This window comes from Lichenostomus cassidix, chromosome Z, assembly GCF_008360975.1.
Source record: "Lichenostomus cassidix isolate B80296 chromosome Z, HeHo_3.0, whole genome shotgun sequence".
NCBI lineage: Eukaryota > Metazoa > Chordata > Aves > Passeriformes > Meliphagidae > Lichenostomus > Lichenostomus cassidix.
The window spans coordinates 50589027-50607967 of NC_139511.1; the positions used below are offsets into that span (position 1 = coordinate 50589027).

The 18941-nt window shown below is 40.9% G+C and overlaps 1 protein-coding gene across 1 annotated transcript; it reads left to right on the forward strand.

Moving 5' to 3' along the window:
• The first annotated feature begins 407 nt into the window (after nucleotides 1–407).
• Nucleotides 408–18327, forward strand: HEXB (hexosaminidase subunit beta). The gene is made up of 14 exons (XM_085042861.1): nucleotides 408–776; nucleotides 870–1027; nucleotides 4289–4354; nucleotides 5089–5135; nucleotides 5357–5467; nucleotides 8050–8151; nucleotides 9743–9872; nucleotides 11614–11794; nucleotides 12808–12894; nucleotides 13463–13535; nucleotides 14172–14346; nucleotides 15143–15233; nucleotides 15470–15574; nucleotides 18144–18327. The coding sequence occupies exons 1-14, from the start codon at nucleotides 478–480 to the stop codon at nucleotides 18205–18207; spliced, it is 1689 nt and encodes a 562-aa protein (XP_084898987.1). The 5' UTR covers nucleotides 408–477; the 3' UTR covers nucleotides 18208–18327.
• The last annotated feature ends 614 nt before the right edge of the window (nucleotides 18328–18941 follow it).

Here is an 18941-nt window from a genome sequence, read left to right on the forward strand (position 1 = left end):
GACTGCCGGGGGCGGGCACTGAGGCTACCGGGGGCGGGCACTGAGGCTGCCGGGGGCGGGCACTGAGGCTACCGGGGGCGGGCACTGAGGCTGCCGGGGGCGGGCACTGAGGCTACCGGGGGCGGGCACTGAGGCTGCCGGGGGCGGGCACTGAGGCTACCGGGGGCGGGCACTGAGGCTGCCGGGGGCGGGCACTGAGGCTACCGGGGGCGGGCACTGAGGCTGCCGGGGGCGGGCACTGAGGCTACCGGGGGCGGGCACTGAGGCTGCCGGGGGCGGGCACTGAGGCTACCGGGGGCGGGCACTGAGGCTGCCGGGGGCGGGCACTGAGGCTACCGGGGGCGGGCACTGAGGCTGCCGGGGGCGGGCACTGAGGCTGCCGCGCCCGCGCTACCGACCCCGTGGTGGAGGAGGCGGAGTCGCGCTGCCCTGCGAGTGGAACGGGCGGGCTGAGGCAGCCGCTGGTGCTGCTATAGTATGGGCAGAGCCATGGGGCTGGCTGGGCTGCTCCTGGGGATCGTCCTGGTGCCCGCCGTGCTGGTGAGCACCGGCCTCCACCACGGCGCCCGGCGGACCGAGGCCGAGCCGGAGCCGGAGCCGTCCGCCTGGGAGCTGGCGGTGGACTCCTTCCCCGAGGACTCGCTGTGGCCGCTGCCCCAGTGGGTCCGCACGTCCCCCCGCCAGCTGCAGCTGGCGCCCAGCCGCTTCCAGCTGGTGCACGGCGCCGGCTCCTCGGCGGGGCCGGGCTGCGGGCTGCTGCAGGACGCCTTCCGCAGGTGAGCGGCGGCGGGGCCGGGGGGCTGCAGCGGCGGCCCGGGGCCGGGAGCAGCCGCCTCAGGGCCCCGCCGGCGCCTGTGCTTTCCCGGCAGGTACTACGAGTACATGTTCGGGCATTCCCGGCGGTGGGCGTGGGGCCGGAGGCCGCTGGGTGCCCGAGCGGAGCCCGAGCTGTTCCAGCTGCAGGTGGTGATCGAGGCGGAGGACCCCGGCTGTGACAGGCACCCGCAGCTCAGCTCCAGCGAGGCCTGTGAGTACCGCACGGCCGCTCTCCGCGCTCCCTCCCGGCTCGGGCGGCACCGTTAGGCGCTTGTTTTCCCATCACGTGTCCCACGTAAAAGTCAGCAGGGGTTGGGTTTTTTAAGGAACTGGAAAGCGGGGGTTCTCGGACGCGCTCAAAAACATTTCACAGCAGCGGCGACCAGAAGATAATTCTTGCTCTTGGTGCTGTGGAAAATCTCAGCCGGCAGTGAATCATGAAGCTCGTCACGTGTCGCCTATGCTTTTTGTAGTTTAGCTTCCATACAGCTCACTTACCTGCTGCTATCCTTTCTACCAGCTAGCATTAGGAATCAGAGATACCACGCTGTGCAACACCCAGTTATCTTTGGTGGAATCTGTGCATGGGCAGGTGATGATCCCTCTCAATTCAGGGTATTTATTGAGTGAAGGCTGTCCCGTCTCCTTGCTACTTACCCGTCTCCTTAGAAATTACTACATTTGAACTGAAGCTACTTACACTGAGATATGTACATGGTATTTCCTGTTTTTCCAGGAAAATCAGCAAGTGCTCGGTGAACTTGTTACTCATCTTGCAGTCCTAAAAAAATTACTTCCTTTCTATCTGTAGATACGAAAAGGAATTTTAAAACATGATGTTTATACTGAATTTGTTTTTCTATGCCTCAGTTCTATGACTGAACTGCAGAGTGGAGAAGTACTCTAAATAAAATACTAATCACCAGTGAATTTTCTTAACAGAAATAAGAATGAGCAGTGGTACTGCTTTTTGTCTGGGCAGTCTAGCACAAAAGTCAACATATTCAATTAATCTGGTTCTGTTTTGAGATAATCCTCTGTTGTTTGGTATCCAGGATACAGATACTTAGAAAAAAGACCCTTTTAATCTCAAGTCTTACGTCTGCAGCAGGATTAATTCCACCTGACTTGTAATAGAATGTACTGATGTTAAATTCACTCAATCCTTTTGGGACATACAGCCAAAGAGTTTAGTTTTTATGTGCAAGCTTATAACACACTTCAGTGCAAATGAAAAGCAGCAGCAAAAGTGCTGATGCTCTTAACATTGTTCTGCCAGTCAGGTTATTGTGCTGCTTTATTGTTATTTGAACTTTGAACTGGTTTGCGAACGTCAGATTTTAACCAAACTGGTTCTCGTCTTCTGCCACACAATCTGTTAGACTGTGTTATTTTTTGGTTGCATTCATTAGAACAGGCAATTTTTTCTCTCTGCTCTAAGAAATAAGTTACCTGTTAAAAATAACATGTTTTCTTCATGTAATAAGTTGAGCTTTCCAGACTTCATTAAGTTTTAATTTTCTGGTTTTTAATGGCCTATCTTTTTAAGGGTACAAATTCTGGGAAATGCTGTTAATAGTGACTTGCTGGTTTGGGTGGTCTGGCTCCTTAATAAAGACAGTATGGATCAGTCAGTGACTGTCTTGTAGCAAGAGTATTGTATACATAATCAAAGTACAAGTTACCTGTCCTCCTCCCTGCTGAGTTCTTACCTGGTTGTGTAAAATGTTCCAAGCAGCTTGTTGTAAAATTTTGCAAGTTCGTTTAAGGTATGTTACCAGTTCAGAAAAAAAACCTCTGCTGTCTTGGAAATAAATCCTTGACAATTTATCACATTTTCCTTACAGTTTGCCTGTGGAGATTGCAGTAATCTTCTAAATTCTGTTTCTTACCCCAAACTTGCAGTATGTGCAGTCAGTGCTGAGGTTAACATGGAAGCTTGAGGTACTTTCTTCATGTCGCTGAATGGCTTTTCTCTGGTAGTTTGGATAAATATTTGAATTGTGTAGATTATAGTCAACCATTCCTTCATACTGAGACAGATCAAATAAGTAATTGTACAGTAATTCATGCCTTTGATTTTTTTTCTCTGCTGTTTCAGATGTGCAATTATTGCTTTCTTATTTCAACAGTAATACAAATCTATAGATTTATAGATGTAGTGTATTTTAATGCATATATATGTATGTGATTTTAAAAGTATATTTAAAATGTATTTATTTATTCTCTAATATTTATTGGATCACTTTAAATTCAAAACCAAAATTATTTTTGTGGGGTTTTTTTTTTCACCACTACTTTGTACTGTACTTCAGTACCCAAACATAAGGGAGGATTGTTATGAATTCCTTCAGATACCATTCTTCATTTTCCTTACTGTACTTCATCTGACTGCCCCCATACTGGTGCTCAGGTCAGTTGGTGCATCAGGCACAGCATCGCCAGCAGAGCGAGGGAGGGGATTGTCCTGCTCTGCTCTGCACTGGGGCAGCCTCACCTCCAGTGCTGGGGGCAGCTTTGGGTGCCACAATATAGGAGAGATACAAAGCTATTGGAGAGTGTCCAAAGGAGGGCAACGAGGATAGTGAAGGGCTTGGAGGGGAAGCCTTAGGAGGAGCAACTGAGGACGTTTGGTCTGTTCAGCCTGCAGGAGACTGAGAGGAAATCTCGTGGTGGTTTCAACATTCTCAGGAGGGGAAGCTGAGGGGTGGGTCCTGATTTCTTCACTCTCATGATCGGTGACAGGAATGGAGGAAATGGCATGAAGCAGAGCCAGGGGAGGTTTAGGTTGAATATCAGGAAAAAGTTCTTCACCCAGACTGTGTCTGAGCACTGGAACAGGCTCTCCAGAGGAGTGGTCACAGCACCAGCCTGACAGAGTTCACAAAGCCTTCAGACAGCATTCTTAGGCACATAGTGTGATTCTTGGGGGTGTCCTGTGCAGGGCCAGGAGTTGAACTTAATGATCCTGATGCATCACTTCCAACTCAGAATATTCTATGATTCTATGTTTTGATTTTTTTTTTCTTTTTAATAAGACTTTAATAGTAAGCACCTAACAATAAAAATAAGGCAAAAGAAGAAGTAAACTTTTTGTGGTTAGGTCTGGCTTAGCTACCCAACCACTTGTGTCTTAAATGCAAAAATATAGTCTGTTGTGTTTTAAATCAATTGTGTTAAACTTGCTGGAATTTTGGCCCATGTACAATATTTTAACATTGCCATTACTAAGCATCTTACTTGTTTTATCTTGGTGATTAGCTGCTGACTCTCTGAACAGTAGCTTGCATTATATCAGGAAAACGTAGATGACAAATAATTGTATGCTGTCAGCATTAAAAACAGGATTGGTTAGAAGTTAAAACACAAAGGGAGCTGTGGCACTTGAAGAATCTCTTTATTGCCTGTGGACATTGTCCTGTCAATTCATGCTTTCTTGAGGTGTATGCAATTTTTTTTTTCTTTTCCTTAGATCATTTAACTGTAAGTGAGCCTGTGGCTATACTGAAAGCTGATGAGGTATGGGGTGCTTTAAGAGGTAAGCTGATACTTTTCATATAGAGCTATTTGTTTAAGGCTTATACAAACTTCATGGCACACCAAGAACCAGGTGACCACTGAGCTGTGCCTTCATTTAGTACTTCGTTGGAAGCAAGCTTGGTCAGGCCAGAAGGGTACTCAGTTAGACCCTTGGTCCAGATGCTCAGCATCTCAGACCCAGTGGCACACTGTGAGTGCTTTTTTGCTGTGCCTGAAAACCTGTCTAAACTACAGTGTGAACAAATTATTCTCTGACTGCACCTAGTAACTGGACATGCTGAACACATCACAAAGAATAATAATGCTGGATTTTCAGTCTGCTTTTTTTACTGGAATGTTATTGTATATATTAGTTATCTATAAATCAACAGATTTTTCATGCTGAATTAGAAACTACACCAGTTCCAGAAATTACAAGAGTAGATGCACAAGAAGACCAGAAATTCCTACCTTCCTTTCAGGAACTTTCTTACTATTTGGGGATTAATCTGCTACAGCTGAGCTGTAGCTGTAGTACAAGTATTCAGTATCTGTGCTAAATGGAGAATTCGAGTGGTTCTCTCTGGAATTTTTTAAACAGTGGTGCTTGAGCTGTGCTAAAGAGAGTCAGCTACAAAGCATTCTTTCTAGCTATGTGAATGCCTGGAAATAGTTATGGTGCTGTTTGTATCTAAAACTTTAAGGGCGAGTACTGTGTGGTAATCAAGATCCCTTTTTTGAATATTTTTCCAGGTTTGGAAACCTTCAGCCAGTTGGTTCATGAAGATGACTATGGAAGTGTAAGTATGGCAGTTAACTAAATCCACTGTCCTGAAAAGAGACAACCACATTCTTTACTGGCTGCTTTTCTAGAAACAGCAGTTCTACTAGTTTCATTCAGCAATGTTTCAGTTTGTTAACAGATTTCCAAGAACCATTTTCTGAAAAGAAAGTATTTCCTGCTTGAAATTGTATATATAAAAGAAAATAAAATTCTAATTTTTAAATTTTGTTCTCATAGTTTCTTGTCAATGAATCTGAAATCAATGACTTCCCGAGATTTGCTCATAGAGGAGTCTTATTAGATACCTCAAGGCATTATTTACCATTGAAAACTATTCTTACAAACCTGGTAAGTAGACAGTTTTGTATCATTAATAATGAAAGGTTTTTGTTGTTGTGTTTTGTCCCCTGAAGTAGGTAGCAACTGGAGCTGGTATGAAAGAAGAACCCATCTCCTCTGTCTGACTTTGAAAGGACAGAGTGAACTTTGCTAAGCAAAGGTCAGAACAAAGACTGGAGAGGAATTGAGTGGGCAGGAATGAGAGGAATTGAATTGAATCTGTAAAGGGGGCTGGGGTTTGTGGGATCTTGGAGTCTCTGTATTTCCTGGTGCATAAACCAACTCATGTATTGTTTCTTGGAAGCGTGTTTTGAGACATCTAACTGTCATCAAACAATACAAGGGATACCTTGCAAATTCTGGCTTCAATCTCAGTGATTTCAGGAAAATGCCAGTCTTTTGGAGCAGACTTTGGTAGTCCAGCAGCAGGCTTTGGTAGTCCTTTTTTAGGTTGCAAAGTGCAAGCCAGTAATTAAGTATTACAGAGCAAGGGAGGAAGTTCAAAATGTTCCTTGGAAGCTACTGAAAAACAAGCCCCAGACAAACAAAAAAAACTGATCAAAACTTTCTCCAAAAAGCTTATGTAAGCACATTAAGAATTAATGTGCTCCAACCTTGACAGAAAGGTGATGAATTTGTGTAAGCATAGCAGCCAAAGCCGGGAGGGATCTCTGTTTTGCACTCCCTGGTTTTTTTTTGGTTGAGATTCTTGTAGGAAGGATTATTTAGTGAGTCGAAGTAGAGGAACAGGCAGTTTCCTGTCTTGTCTCTGTCTTGCTTTTCCAAGATGAAATAATACTAGAAATTTCCCTTCCATGTTGCAGAACTTTGCAAAACAGGTTTAAAATGGGCAGGAAGAGTGCAGGTAAAAACAGTCTTAATTTCTGAGGTCATCCTTGAACTATGCTCAAAACTTGTCCTTTGGGTATTTACCACTTGTATTTCATCTTCAAGGTCAGTGCCTGTTCAGCAAGTCGTGCTTGTGTAGTGTTATATTTGCAACAGAGGGTGCTTCAAAGTCTTGAGTAAATATTTGTGTCAGTGCTTTTTGTCTTGTCTAAAAGAGATGTCCTAGGAGACTTGAATTTCTAAACATTTTTGTGTTTCTGTAACTGTTGCTATTCTGTTTTCTGTCCTTAAATTGCATATCTGTCTCTTATGCTTTATCAGAGCTACATTTTGTGCTCGTTTGGTGGGTTAAAAACAGGTGTGCTTTTCCTCCCACCTCTGTGCCTGCTTGAATCCAGACTAATGAAAAGCATCAGTAATCTCTTCTCTGACATGTGGTATTTGCATTTCTAGTTTTGTTCAACTGCTGCACTGTATTTCCAGGAAGGGCATTGTCCTTGAGGAAGGAATAGGTGAAGTTAATGTCCAGAGATGTAATTTCCTATGTAGAAGGATGGTATTTGTTAGAAATTCATGGAGACCTGTGGCAGTTAAAACTTCTGCAGTGTTATTAAAGAGATGAGATAATGTTGGGAAAGGGACAAGATATAAATCTTCCTTTGGATTTAGTGAGAGGTCCTGAAGAGATTTTAATCACTTCTTTAAATACACCTAGGTGAAAAAAAAATGGGGGGAGCGGGTGGTGAAAACATTTGTATTGTGGCAAGGGATTGGAAGCAGCTATGTTGAACTCAATCATGAGCAATGAGTAAAGAACCCTTATTTGGTCTGCTCACAGCACACACTGCTAGTGACTAACAAGCCAGCATAACTCAAGGTGTGTGAGTGTAACTGTCCAGCTACAGTCATAATTCTAAAATAAGTGTGTTAACATTGATCTTGATTATCTTAAAGATCAAAAAAAGTGAAGTACTGACACTGTTATGAATGAAAACTTAAGAGAAACACTGTCTTTTGCAGGGAAAATGTGTAGTTTATGTTGCATGCATTTGAAACAGATTCTGCAGAATTCTCTAGGGAGAAGGGATGTAATGTGTAGTAGGAAACTCTCATGCTGTTCTGTTTTCAAACCTAAAGTATTTAGGTAGAAAAGTATAAGCTTTTCTGTAAGCTGAAATAGCTGATGGTGCATAGAGAATTACCCACAGAATTGTCTGAGTTGGAAGGGGCCCAGAAGGCTCATCAAGTCCAGCTCTTAAGTGAATGGCCCATATGGGGGCCAAACCTGCAGCCTTGGTGTTAGTAGCACCATGCTGTAACCACCTGCGCTAATCTCAGGGTGTCTGTTCTGAAGTGGAAGAAATTCATAAGTGTTTATAGCAGTCCATACTACACAGGCTGGTAGAATGGGGGTCAGATCAAGAGCTTGTTGACAGCAGTGGTGAAACTAGATTGCAGAGGGACAGAGCAGTAGAGGTGTGTGCCTCTAGGATTTAGTGAAACATAGTATACTTTTTTGGTTTGTTGCCGAGGGGGTGGGGGGGAGAAAGCTGGGTGGGTTTTGGTTGGTTTTTTTGGTGGTTTTCTTTTGGCTGGTTGTTTGGTTTTGTTTGAGGGGTTTTTTTACTTTTTTAGTTGTTCCTCTAGTCATGTGGGATATGCTGGGACAAGACCACTTGTTTGCATAGGTTTTCAATGAGAATGAAGTGTTTACCTAGACTCTGTTGCATTATTTGTTACAGGATGCCATGGCTTTCAATAAGTTCAATATTCTCCACTGGCATATAGTAGATGATCAGTCCTTCCCTTACCAGAGCATTTATTTCCCTGAATTAAGTGATAAGGTGAGTGAACATCATTGGAGCAGGATGGAAGGGCAGAAATCTGTCATATATTTCATGAAAATAAAATGCAGAGTTTACCAGTGCTTGACTATATCTGCTTTGGCTGACTCTAAAACAGTACCATGGGACCAGTAACCAGCAAGTCCACATTTAAGATCCTACTTGAGTGTCTGTGTGAGCAATTTTCAAGTCTTCCTTGGTGAATGCATGGAAAATGGCCTTTTTAACTCTTCTGTGCAAATTTTCTGAATGATCCTCAGTGTTTGCTGGCCTTCAGACAGTAATGATAGGTGCATAAGTGGTGAACACTTCTTGGATTTCTGTTGATGGGTTTAACTGGTAAACTTCCTGCCACTCAAACAAATGTAAGAGAGATTCCTGCTAGCTCCTGGTCTGGAACCACTGCAATATTTTTGTCTGTCTGAGACCTAGTTAGCTTTACAAAACACACCATGTCTGTGAGAGATCCAAAAGTGCGAGGTTGTTTCCTAAAACAAATACAGTGCAATGTGTGTCTTTATTTCTGGATGCATAGTAGGCTTTGTTACATTAGTGAGAACCGTCATGAGGTTCTTGCTCAGTCACAGTACAGTAGGAGCCAAATCAAACATAGCTAAGTAGTTAAGAATAGTTAAGTAGACTAAGCCTAAGTACAAGATTTGTGATTCTGTTTTAAAATGCTTGCTAGAATCTGACCTTCATGAAAACTATGTTGGCAATGCTTGAGCAGATGCTGTGAAGAATTTTATAATGAAAAAATTGTAAATGTTGCATAGTCCAGTCAGATTATTTTGTCTAGTAAAGGCTCTGGAGCTCTGTCCTATTTCCCACTGACAGCTGGAGAGAGGGAGATGGCCTTTGTCTTAACAAGCTTCTTTTTGAAAGACGTCTTGTTTACTGTTTCCTTTCCTGAGTAACTCAGCTGCAGAAACCATTTCCAGAGAAATGGAAGCTTAAGGTGCTATTAATCATGGAGAGTCATGATGTGTTCTTATGTAGTTTGGCTCTTGGCAAGCATCTGTTTCACCAAACTGTAGTAATCTGGGTCATTTGTCACATTTGTTGGCTGTGTGGGAGTGGAATCACACTCAAATTTGGTGTCACAAAACAAACACTTCCTGATGCAAAATTGATCACTGTATCAAAACCAAGAAGCAGAGATGTTGGAAGAAGACATCATTCTTTGTGACTTGGCAGAATTTTTTTATTAGTCTTGCATGTTATGTAGCAAGAGCCCTATGTTTCAGGCTAATGGGGGAAAAATAACTTGCCTCTGTACAGAAAAATTGAAAAATGTATCTTTCAAAATTCTGTTAGAAGAGAAAATAGCTTTTCTATGTTCTTAAGTAACTGTGAGCTAGGGAGGAAAGGATGGTTTCCTCAAGGAGGTCTGTCTCAGTGTCATCTGCTGTTTTGGGGGGGTTTTTTTCCACTCCACAAGTTAACTGAAAAGTTCTGTCTGTGCAGTTGATAAACTATGGTTGATTTGTAAAACTGCTCTCCAGTCTAAGTTAGTAATACTTCAGGCCAATTTTTTTGATCTGCTGGTCTAGTGTTTTGTAAACTGCCTCTAAATGTGAATATTTTACAGGGAGCATACTCCTCTAACCTCATCTATACTCCTACTGACGTCCGTCTGGTGATAGAGTATGCCCGGTTAAGAGGCATCAGAGTTATTCCTGAGTTTGATACCCCAGGACACACGCAATCTTGGGGAAAAGGTACACCTAAGAAAGTATTAATTGTTAAGAGATTGTGGTGAGTAGTAACAAGCGAATGGATTTTTTAAGAAGTAACCAATAAAGTGTTTTGGAAAGCCCTTGGTAAGAGGTAAGGAAGAGGCACTAAGTGATGTCATGACCTTTACAGGTCAGAGGAAATAAAATGAATGAACAAAGTTGACATGTCTTGTGCTAGATGCAAGAGTACGGATATATTCTGCCTCAGACTTAATGTTGTTGATACCCCCTCACTCAGAGCTCTTGAGTTCAGAGTAATAAGGCAGTGGCTAGAAATAATGAGTTGCTTTCTGTGGAGTAGAGATTTTCGCTTTGGGAAGGTTCTTTGGAAGTGATTGATGTTTCTGTCTGTTGGTAAAGTGGTGATCTACCAGTGTATAAAACACAGTGAACTTAGATGCTTCTTCACTGTCTTTACTTCTGGTCTCAGAATAATACTTCTCTTGATAGAGAATGCTAGTATTTACATGTACTCAAGTACCAGGAAACCTGGTGCCTTACTTCAATGTGCACTGAATGCAGTGTCACTGCAATTTACTTACAATGGCTTTGACTAGAAGGTTTTTCTAGTGTTTCATAGCTTTAGCTTTAGCTATGGGGTGGATCTTGTACTTGTCCTGTGGATATACTTGTCTCTTGTACTCATCATCACGTTGGAAGACATGTCAAGCTCTTTCTCAGTAATTAAAATGAGGAGGAAAGGAACAAGGCAAAACCTAAATTTTCCAAACACTTGTAGAATCCTTCGTCTGAAGTGGTCTTTGCTCTTACAGAGAACTATTAAAACCATTGGCTTGTCTGGTGATATGTGAGGTGGTCTACATTCATTTGAAGAGCCAGTTGATCTCCCTTGCCTAAAATCAATTGTTCTTGACAGCTTCCTGCATAGCTTTTCCTAATGTGACACACAGGAGCCAGTCCTGGCTTTGCTTATAGACTTGGGTAGCTATGCTTTGTTTGCATTCAAATTCAAGATACTGGATAGAAGTCTTAAGGCTTGTGAGTTTGGTAGTAGAAGCAATCTAGCACTAAGGCCCTGTTTGGGGGAAATGGGCTCAGAGCTGGAAACACACTGCCAGGAAGGTGCTGCTGCTGCTGCAACCTCTGTGTACCAAACAAACTGGACTTAGGAATCTCCAACCCACATACAGTAACTTTTTTCTATTTAGTTATCATAGCTCATGTTGCTTCAGATATCTTGACTCAAGAACCCTTGCATAGTTTTGATCTCTATGTAGCCTTCCTTTCTTATGTAAAGATGAATTCTTAGCAGAGTAAGGTAGGACATCTACTTTGAGCTATGTACCTCACACCTGCTTAGGTGTTAACAAAGCAGAGTAATAAAAAGAGAAAAGAGGCCTCTGAAGCACACTCATTATGTTGGGCTTTCTTCTAATTGACTTCCTTCTGATATTCATTAAAGATTTTTTTTTGTTCAAGGAATCATCTAAATACTGTTTTCCAGGTATAGTGACATGTTACATAAATTAGTGTGTGTTGAATCACAAATCTGAAAGTCAGAGTCCTGATTACCAGTTAGAGGGTTCTTCAACCTTGTACAAATTGTCGTATTTCATCCTGCCTCTATCTGATTGTACTTAAAATGGGTGAGCACTTAAGTAATGAATATTTACCTTTTTGTTAGGGATAACTGCTTCTTCTTGCTAGCCAAGCTAGCATAGCAACATGAAACTGAATATTGTCTATTAATTGTTTTTTTAAGGTCAAAAACATCTTCTCACTCCTTGTTACAATGGAGAACAGCCAACTGGAACCTTTGGACCTGTAAATCCCATTTGGAATTCAACTTATGACTTCATGGCTAAATTCTTCAAAGAGATCAGCGGTGTATTTCCAGACGCATACATTCATTTGGGAGGAGATGAAGTGGACTTCAGTTGTTGGTATGGTGACAGTTCAAAGAACAAATATCTAGCGCCTCTTAAACCTGTTCATGTCCATCAGTTATGGAACTCAGTTGCATGAGACAGTTTTCAGTGCATAACCAAAAGCTGTCCACTCCTACCTCCATAACTATTTACAGGCAGATAATTTGTGATCCTCAACAAGCAACTGCTCTGCATAACTTTGCTTTGATTAGTAGTTTCATAAATGTTCAGATATTCTAAAGGATTTCTTTATGAAAATTAACCTGGCAGGAAAGAGGACTAATATGTTAAAAAAGTACTAGATACGAAAATTAACATTTCAATGCTTTGTGTTAGTAGATCCATACATTGAGTTCTGCCCTTGGGAAAGTCTTCTGACACTAAGAATTACCAGACTGATTCCTGTGCATTTGTATTAAAAGTACAGCATGTATTAATAGTGTTCTTAATTTGGTTGTGGATTTTGAATATTTTGGAGTCTCTCTGCTGAAGTAGCTAATAATAAAGAATTTGGAGCATTTTGATGAGTATTCAAATTGATCTAGTTAGTATTTCTGCATTCTCTTTAAAGATCAAATACAAACATTGAGGATGTGATTTGATTTTTATAGAGAAATAAAACTTCTGACAAATGCTTTAACGCAAAAATATTGATTTGTTTTTGTGGCAGAAACACCAAATTGGTGAGTTCTCAGACAACTGACAGCCCTTCCACCAAGTGGCTGAGATTCTGGGAACCCCAGAGCTGTTAGGAATTTGAGGCAGCCTGCCTAAGACCACTTCAGAGCAGGGACTCCAGTAGTTTTGCCAGAGAGTTAGGTCTATTGGCTTTATTTCAAATCAGGATGAAACTGTTTCAAAGTACCTAAGTCATGTTAACCTGCTGCTTCTGCTATCATGCATTCCAGTCTGTAGAATGCCTAAGGCATCAGCTAGTGTGCTGTGCATAGGTAGAAATGGTTGGGAAATCTGGTTTAAAACATAATGAATACAGTCTTTTATTTTAACTTGTTTTCTTATTATTTTAGGAAATCTAACCCCAAAGTGAAAGAGTTCATGAAGAAGCAAGGTTTTGGCAGTGACTATGCTAAACTGGAATCTTACTATATCCAGAAGTATGTTGTTTTTTTAAATTTTTGCTCAATTTTTCACTGTCATTATTTGAGGGTGGCTTTGAGGTGCAGATACAGAAGTTGATTTAGTCTAAATATTCTTTTGAAAAATTGCCACATATTTGGAACAATCCACTTTATTTTAAAACACCAACACAAAAGTTCTTAGCTTTAAAATGTGGGACACAGCACGGGTATGTAGGCTAGTTTTATACACGCTGTGAATGTACTAGGTATCTTAAACTAGATATCTGCCATAGTGTCAGCACACAGGGTGGGGAGGAAATTTTTGCAGACATTTTGTTTTCTCCTTAAATAGCACAGATTTAGTCGTTCTGTATGAATTGTTGGCAGTTCTGAACATCAGTTTGTGCACATTGTTCTACATGGTAGAACATGCTCTGCAAGGCAGAGAGCTGAAGGCGAAAACCAGAACAACCTGCTTTTTATTGGTCCCCCATGCAGTGGTGGGAAAGGTCTGATGTTTCTTGGGGTAGAGAATGTTGCTACTTTGAGTGCTTGTGCTTATCTCATTGAAGTTCACAAACCTGATCTCACTTCTAAATTCCAGCATTTTGGACATTGTTTCCTCCTACAACAAAAGACAAATGGTCTGGCAAGAAGTGTTTGATCACAAAGCGCAGGTAAGATGGGAAAATTAGTAAGGTACTCTTGCATAGCAGCACAGTATTGTGTGAGACCTCCAAAATATAGTATTAAGTGGATCTGGTTTTGTCTCTTAAGAGTTAAAGCAAGTCTGCTGATGTTAGCACGTCTCCCCAGCTGTGAAGCCTCCCTTGAAATTATCATTTGTTGAACATGTAAAATAGGCAAAACACCAGCACTGAGGTGCTTTTTAAAGGTGAACACAGTTAATGTAATGTGCTTTTAAAACATCAGAGTAAAGAGTAGAGAAGTTTCTGTGAGTTTTCTTTTGGTTTTTTATAACTGTGTGTCTGGTCTAGTAGCACCAGATGCTCAGTTTTTAGAGCTGGTCAGATACGTGGTGCATGTAGCAATCCTCTTAGAGCATTTATGGTCTACAGGATAACCTGGGCTTCACTCTAGTATGAGCTGTGTTTAAAACCAGCAAAGGGCTAATCAGTTTTAGATTTTGGCGGGGAGATGACACAAGGCTTCTTCCAAAATGTTCATCTTCAAAACAAAATAGAGAGTTTTGAAATTTGTGATCATTTTCCTTGATAACAGCAATCAGGATTGCCATTAATGTTTTTGTGTTAAGTTGGTTGGTTTGTTTGTTTTGTCTTTTCCTCTTCTAGCTGAAACCAGACACTGTAGTTCAAGTGTGGATTGGAAATTACTATGCTCATGAACTGAGCAGTGTCACTGGAGCAGGGCTCACTGCTGTCCTGTCAGCACCCTGGTACTTAGACTACATTAGTTACGGGCAAGACTGGAAGAAATATTACAGCGTTGAACCACTTAAGTTCTCTGGTTTGTTACTTTTTTACATACATGTTCTGTGCATGAAACTCTTTGGGTTATAGCACAGTGTAAATGGAAAGAATAAAGCTGTTTAGAGTGGCCATTCCATCACTGTGGTTATAGTATAATTAAAGGAATTATGGTCAGGTAAAACTGGAAAATTCTTAAATTAGAAAAAAGGAGCTTTGCAGTTCTCACAGGGAAAGGTGTTACCTTCCTCAAGCATCTGATACTAGTGTTTGCATAAGACAGAGCGCTGGACTAGGTGGGCAGAGTTTGGGAGCAGAATTGTGCAAAATGGCTGGTGGTAGACAGACACTGAATTCATGTTACAAAGCTTGTTGAGTGTTAAACTATTCTAGACAAAGACATGTTCTCTCCCTCTGTCTAAAATTGAAACAAACATCTTATGCTTTCCATGGGGCTTTCACTTGGCGCAAGTGAGCTCTCAGGTGTTCTTGTTAGGGAGAACACCTAAGTAATTATTTCAAGGAATGTTCTGCATATGATAGAATGAACAGTTTCCATCAGGATTTAAACTTCTGAGGAATGTCAAAAAACTAAGGAATGTCTTCAGAGCATAAAAGGTAAAGTCCTTTCTAACAGAGCGGAGAAACGGCTTCTCTGGGCTTCTCTGGGTGGGTGGTTCTCACATTCAGTAACAAGACTACCAACCAAAATGTTAGTGCTCAGGATTGGTATTTTATATGATAAAACAAACAACTGAACATCAGTCCTATCTAATTGCTGATATATGCCTTTCTTCTGGACAAAGAGAAATTCTGACTTTCTGCTTTGAATTCAGGATCTGAAAAACAGAAGAAACTTGTAATAGGTGGAGAAGCCTGCCTGTGGGGGGAGTTTGTGGATGCAACTAACCTGACACCAAGATTATGGTATGAGCTGCTTTATCATTAGATTTTAAAAGCCAGGTACAAGGAGCATTAATTAATCCAACAGGACTGTATGACAGTGGTAACAGTGCTCTGTGCTGAATCTAAGCAGCTATGAAAATTAATGCATTGGGGTATTAAAGTATTATATCAGTATTCTATATTCTAAATATTAAAAAAAAATTATTCATTCTTGGTTATAGACCATACCTACTCTAAAACTTAGTATACTTTTACAGGCCTCGAGCAAGCGCTGTTGGGGAAAGACTCTGGAGCAGCAGCAATGTGACCAACTTGCAGGATGCCTACAAAAGGCTGGTTAAGCATCGATGCCGCATGCTCCGGTAAGATGTAGTAGCTACAGTATATCTTGGTTCTCAAGTTTTGTAACCAATGGAATAAAAGTACAGGCATAAGCTGCTGGCCTGGAAATGAATGGAAGAGAGCTAGCAATTCAACCTAACTGTAAATGTAATCCCATGTGGTTTTGTATCCACAGAAGAGGAAGACAGATACATTAAGACAGGAGCTCTAGAGAGTTTTACAACTAAAAAATTCTCAGAAGTCACTTTTTTCATTGAAATACTAGGACTCATCTATGTTTCTCTTTCCTGTAAAGGAAAAACCAACATCATGATTGACTTATTTCAGACAAAAATTGTATTAAAGGGTATCTGGGAGTACACTGACAGAAGGAAAAGCAGACTTCTAAAAAAAAAGGTGGTGTTATTAATTATGAATAATAAAGACCTGCAGCAGGTAATCAAGTGGAGCTGTTTGCATGAGAGGTGAGCTTGGCCAAGCTATTCTTTCAGTTGTTGCCTTACTTGAAGGGCTGAAAGGGGTGAATAAGCAGTCCCTGATAAATTTTAATTCATTTATGAACTGACTTTGTTTACAGTACCCATAACACACTCTTCTCCCAGTTCTTTCCTAAAAAGTACCTAGACAAGTTACTGGTACCTAAAAGGTACCTAGACAAGTTTATGTATTGCTTCTGCTTTGTACATTTACAGTTGTAGATAGGAGTGATTCTAGGCTTTAAGTCCAAGTTTGACTCCACTTTTAAAGTATACAGTCAAGGAGCTTTTTAGGTTCTTCCAAATGCAGCTGAATAGTTGAACCCTAGCAAGCATGAAACATAGCATTTTATTTCTCTACAGAAATTTGACAGGTCATTGAAAATCTCAGTTCTGTGTGGAAGTAGTTCAAGGTAGATACAAATCAGCTTTTTAAAGAACAGGATACAACAGCAGTTATAGTCAGCAGTTTAAACTCAAGCACCCTGCTCACGTTCCTGAAGATGTCTTAACATCTGTTGGAATCACTTATGTTTAGTTTAGAGTGTAGACTATATGTTTAGCTTCAGTCACTCTGTAATCAAGAGAGACTGAAGGACTTGTAAGTTTGGATTTGGCTGGTTTATTTCCAGCTGGCTTAAAATAGTGATGTAGGAAAATAGCTATGTGTAAGTTGTGCTATCTCTCTCCGGGGATGTATACAGGGGATACATTAAGAGATAGTTGACAAATACAGGTTAAAAACAAGATTAAAGGGCTTTAAAACCTTAGGTCCTAATACTTTGCAGGATCATGCATCTCCTGCTAGGGCTCAGAGAAAATAGTTACAACTGAACAGTGAAATATACAGTGGCTGTAGCACTAGGATTAGGGTTTTACAGTCATGCTGTTCTTGGATCTGATTAACTCCACTGCTGCATCTCCATCTTCTTCCTTAACATTGGTACTTGTATTGCTGTACAGGGAGCTTGCCCAGATGTTGGCAGCTGTTCTGGTAGTGCTGGCATGAGATGCAGAATGCAGTGGCAGACTAAGGACTGCTCACTGTACTCATTGCATGTATTTAGCAACAGAAAGAAAGTCTAAGAAAAAGCTGGTTTGCTGGCTTAGGATGAACAACTTCTGTTAGAAACTGACTACCTTAATAAAAGGATATGTCATCTTGAAAATTATTCTTTTTATAAAGGCTTTGAACTAGAAAAAGACTAGAGAAACCATTCGCTTTCCAGTGATGAAATGAACACTCCTTGGAGCTGCAGTTCTTTTCCCTTTCATGTATATGGGCCTTCCTCAAAGAGCTGACTTAGATCTAAACTCAGCTTGCTGTAGGACACAGCAGCCCAGATTGCAGAGAAATGGTGACGGGAGAAAGGGAACAAGAAAGGAAAAAAGATATATATTCCAGAGACCTAGACACCAACCTTTGTGTTTACTTAGGTCTTGCTTAGGGCCAGCAATTGTTCAGCTGAGCTGTTTCATCATTCAGTTTCTTCCACTGCACAACTTTTAAACATTAGTTGCAGTAGTATCTAGACCTTAAAAATTCAAGAAGTAGAATTTTGTTTACAATTACTTTAATTCTTAAGTATCTTTTTATACTGTCTTACTGCACCATCATAAACCACAGGGGTTAGTTGGTTTGTTTTTAAAGCCACATGAGAACAGAATAATTTATGACAGTGTAAACTGAAAGAAATCCTGACTCCCTCCAAAAAATAATGAAGATTATGGAATTAGAGCCACATATGAAGGAAACATTGCAGTTGGTAGAGGGGAGAATGTGCAAATTTCAGTTGATTCATATTTGCATTTCTTACTACTTCTTTTCAATAAAAGCAGTAGATTTTGCGGAGCATCAAGACAACTAGCCCCTGAATTTAAGGTTTTCAACATGTTTGCTAATAGCTTGGTGCCCCTGATTGAAACAGGTTCAATCAAAAGTACAACCAAAAGTAGAATAGGGCCCTTTTTCACTCCCTAAATAGGCCGTTATTTCTTGGAAGTAGTTTTGTTTATATAATTACTAAAATAGATTGCCAGTATCTCCCTTCCTCCTTACACAAGCAGTGAGTTGTTTGATTAGAATCAAACCCACTCTGCTTTATTTTAACAGCCGTGGCATAGCAGCCGAACCGGTGTTTGTTGGATACTGCGCCCATGAAGCAAGAGGGACATAACTGCTGTGAAGATTTCTTGTTAACAGCCTGAAGTGCCTCTGGGGATAATATGTACATGTGTGTACATCTGAATCAAGACTTAAAATTTTCACTTTTAAAATAAAATTATTTGACAGCCTTGTTGGAGTAAAAAGGATCACTTTTAACGTTTCAAAAATTATGATTCTTCACTGTGAAATCATGAAACTTAATACTATAGTTAATCATTCCAGTTTCCTTACACTCTTAAGGTTGAAGAAAAATAAAGCTAGGCCACTATTTAAATAAACAGCAAACCATCTTATTTATTTCAAAGTATCACTTGCCACTTTTCTAGGTAACGAGGTAATTGCAACCCATAGCAAATCAGAACCATTACAGATTTATTCACTCATTCCTAAAGGTAAACAAGCAAATAATTTCTCAATATACTGCAGGGTGGTAGGTAAGAATTACTGTCCTGGAAAAACTGCCTTTCTTGCGGTTTTTTTGCACAGATGTTGCCTGATTTGCAGAAGTATCCATTTCACTTGCTGTAGTAGGTTGAACCTTGGCAAGGTACCAGCTGCCTACTAAGCTGCTCTCCCTCCCCTTCCCCATGGGATGGGGGAAGGAATAAGATGGAAAGCAACCAGTGGGTGAGATAAGGCAGTTTTATTGCAGTGAAAGGAAAGAAATAAGTGAGAGTCTGTGTGCATATAAGCTAAGAAAAAAAAGTCAGTCTAGTTTGCATGGACAAGCCATGGTCAGACACC

Excerpts from the sequence above, each read along its gene's own strand:
- HEXB (XM_085042861.1), top strand. The coding sequence starts at position 478 with ATGGGCAGAGCCATGGGGCTGGCTGGGCTGCTCCTGGGGATCGTCCTG. Across the intron at positions 4,355-5,088 it reads GGTATGGGGTGCTTTAAGAG|GTTTGGAAACCTTCAGCCAG; the intron begins GTAAGCTGATAC and ends ATATTTTTCCAG. Across the intron at positions 12,895-13,462 it reads GAATCTTACTATATCCAGAA|CATTTTGGACATTGTTTCCT; the intron begins GTATGTTGTTTT and ends TCTAAATTCCAG.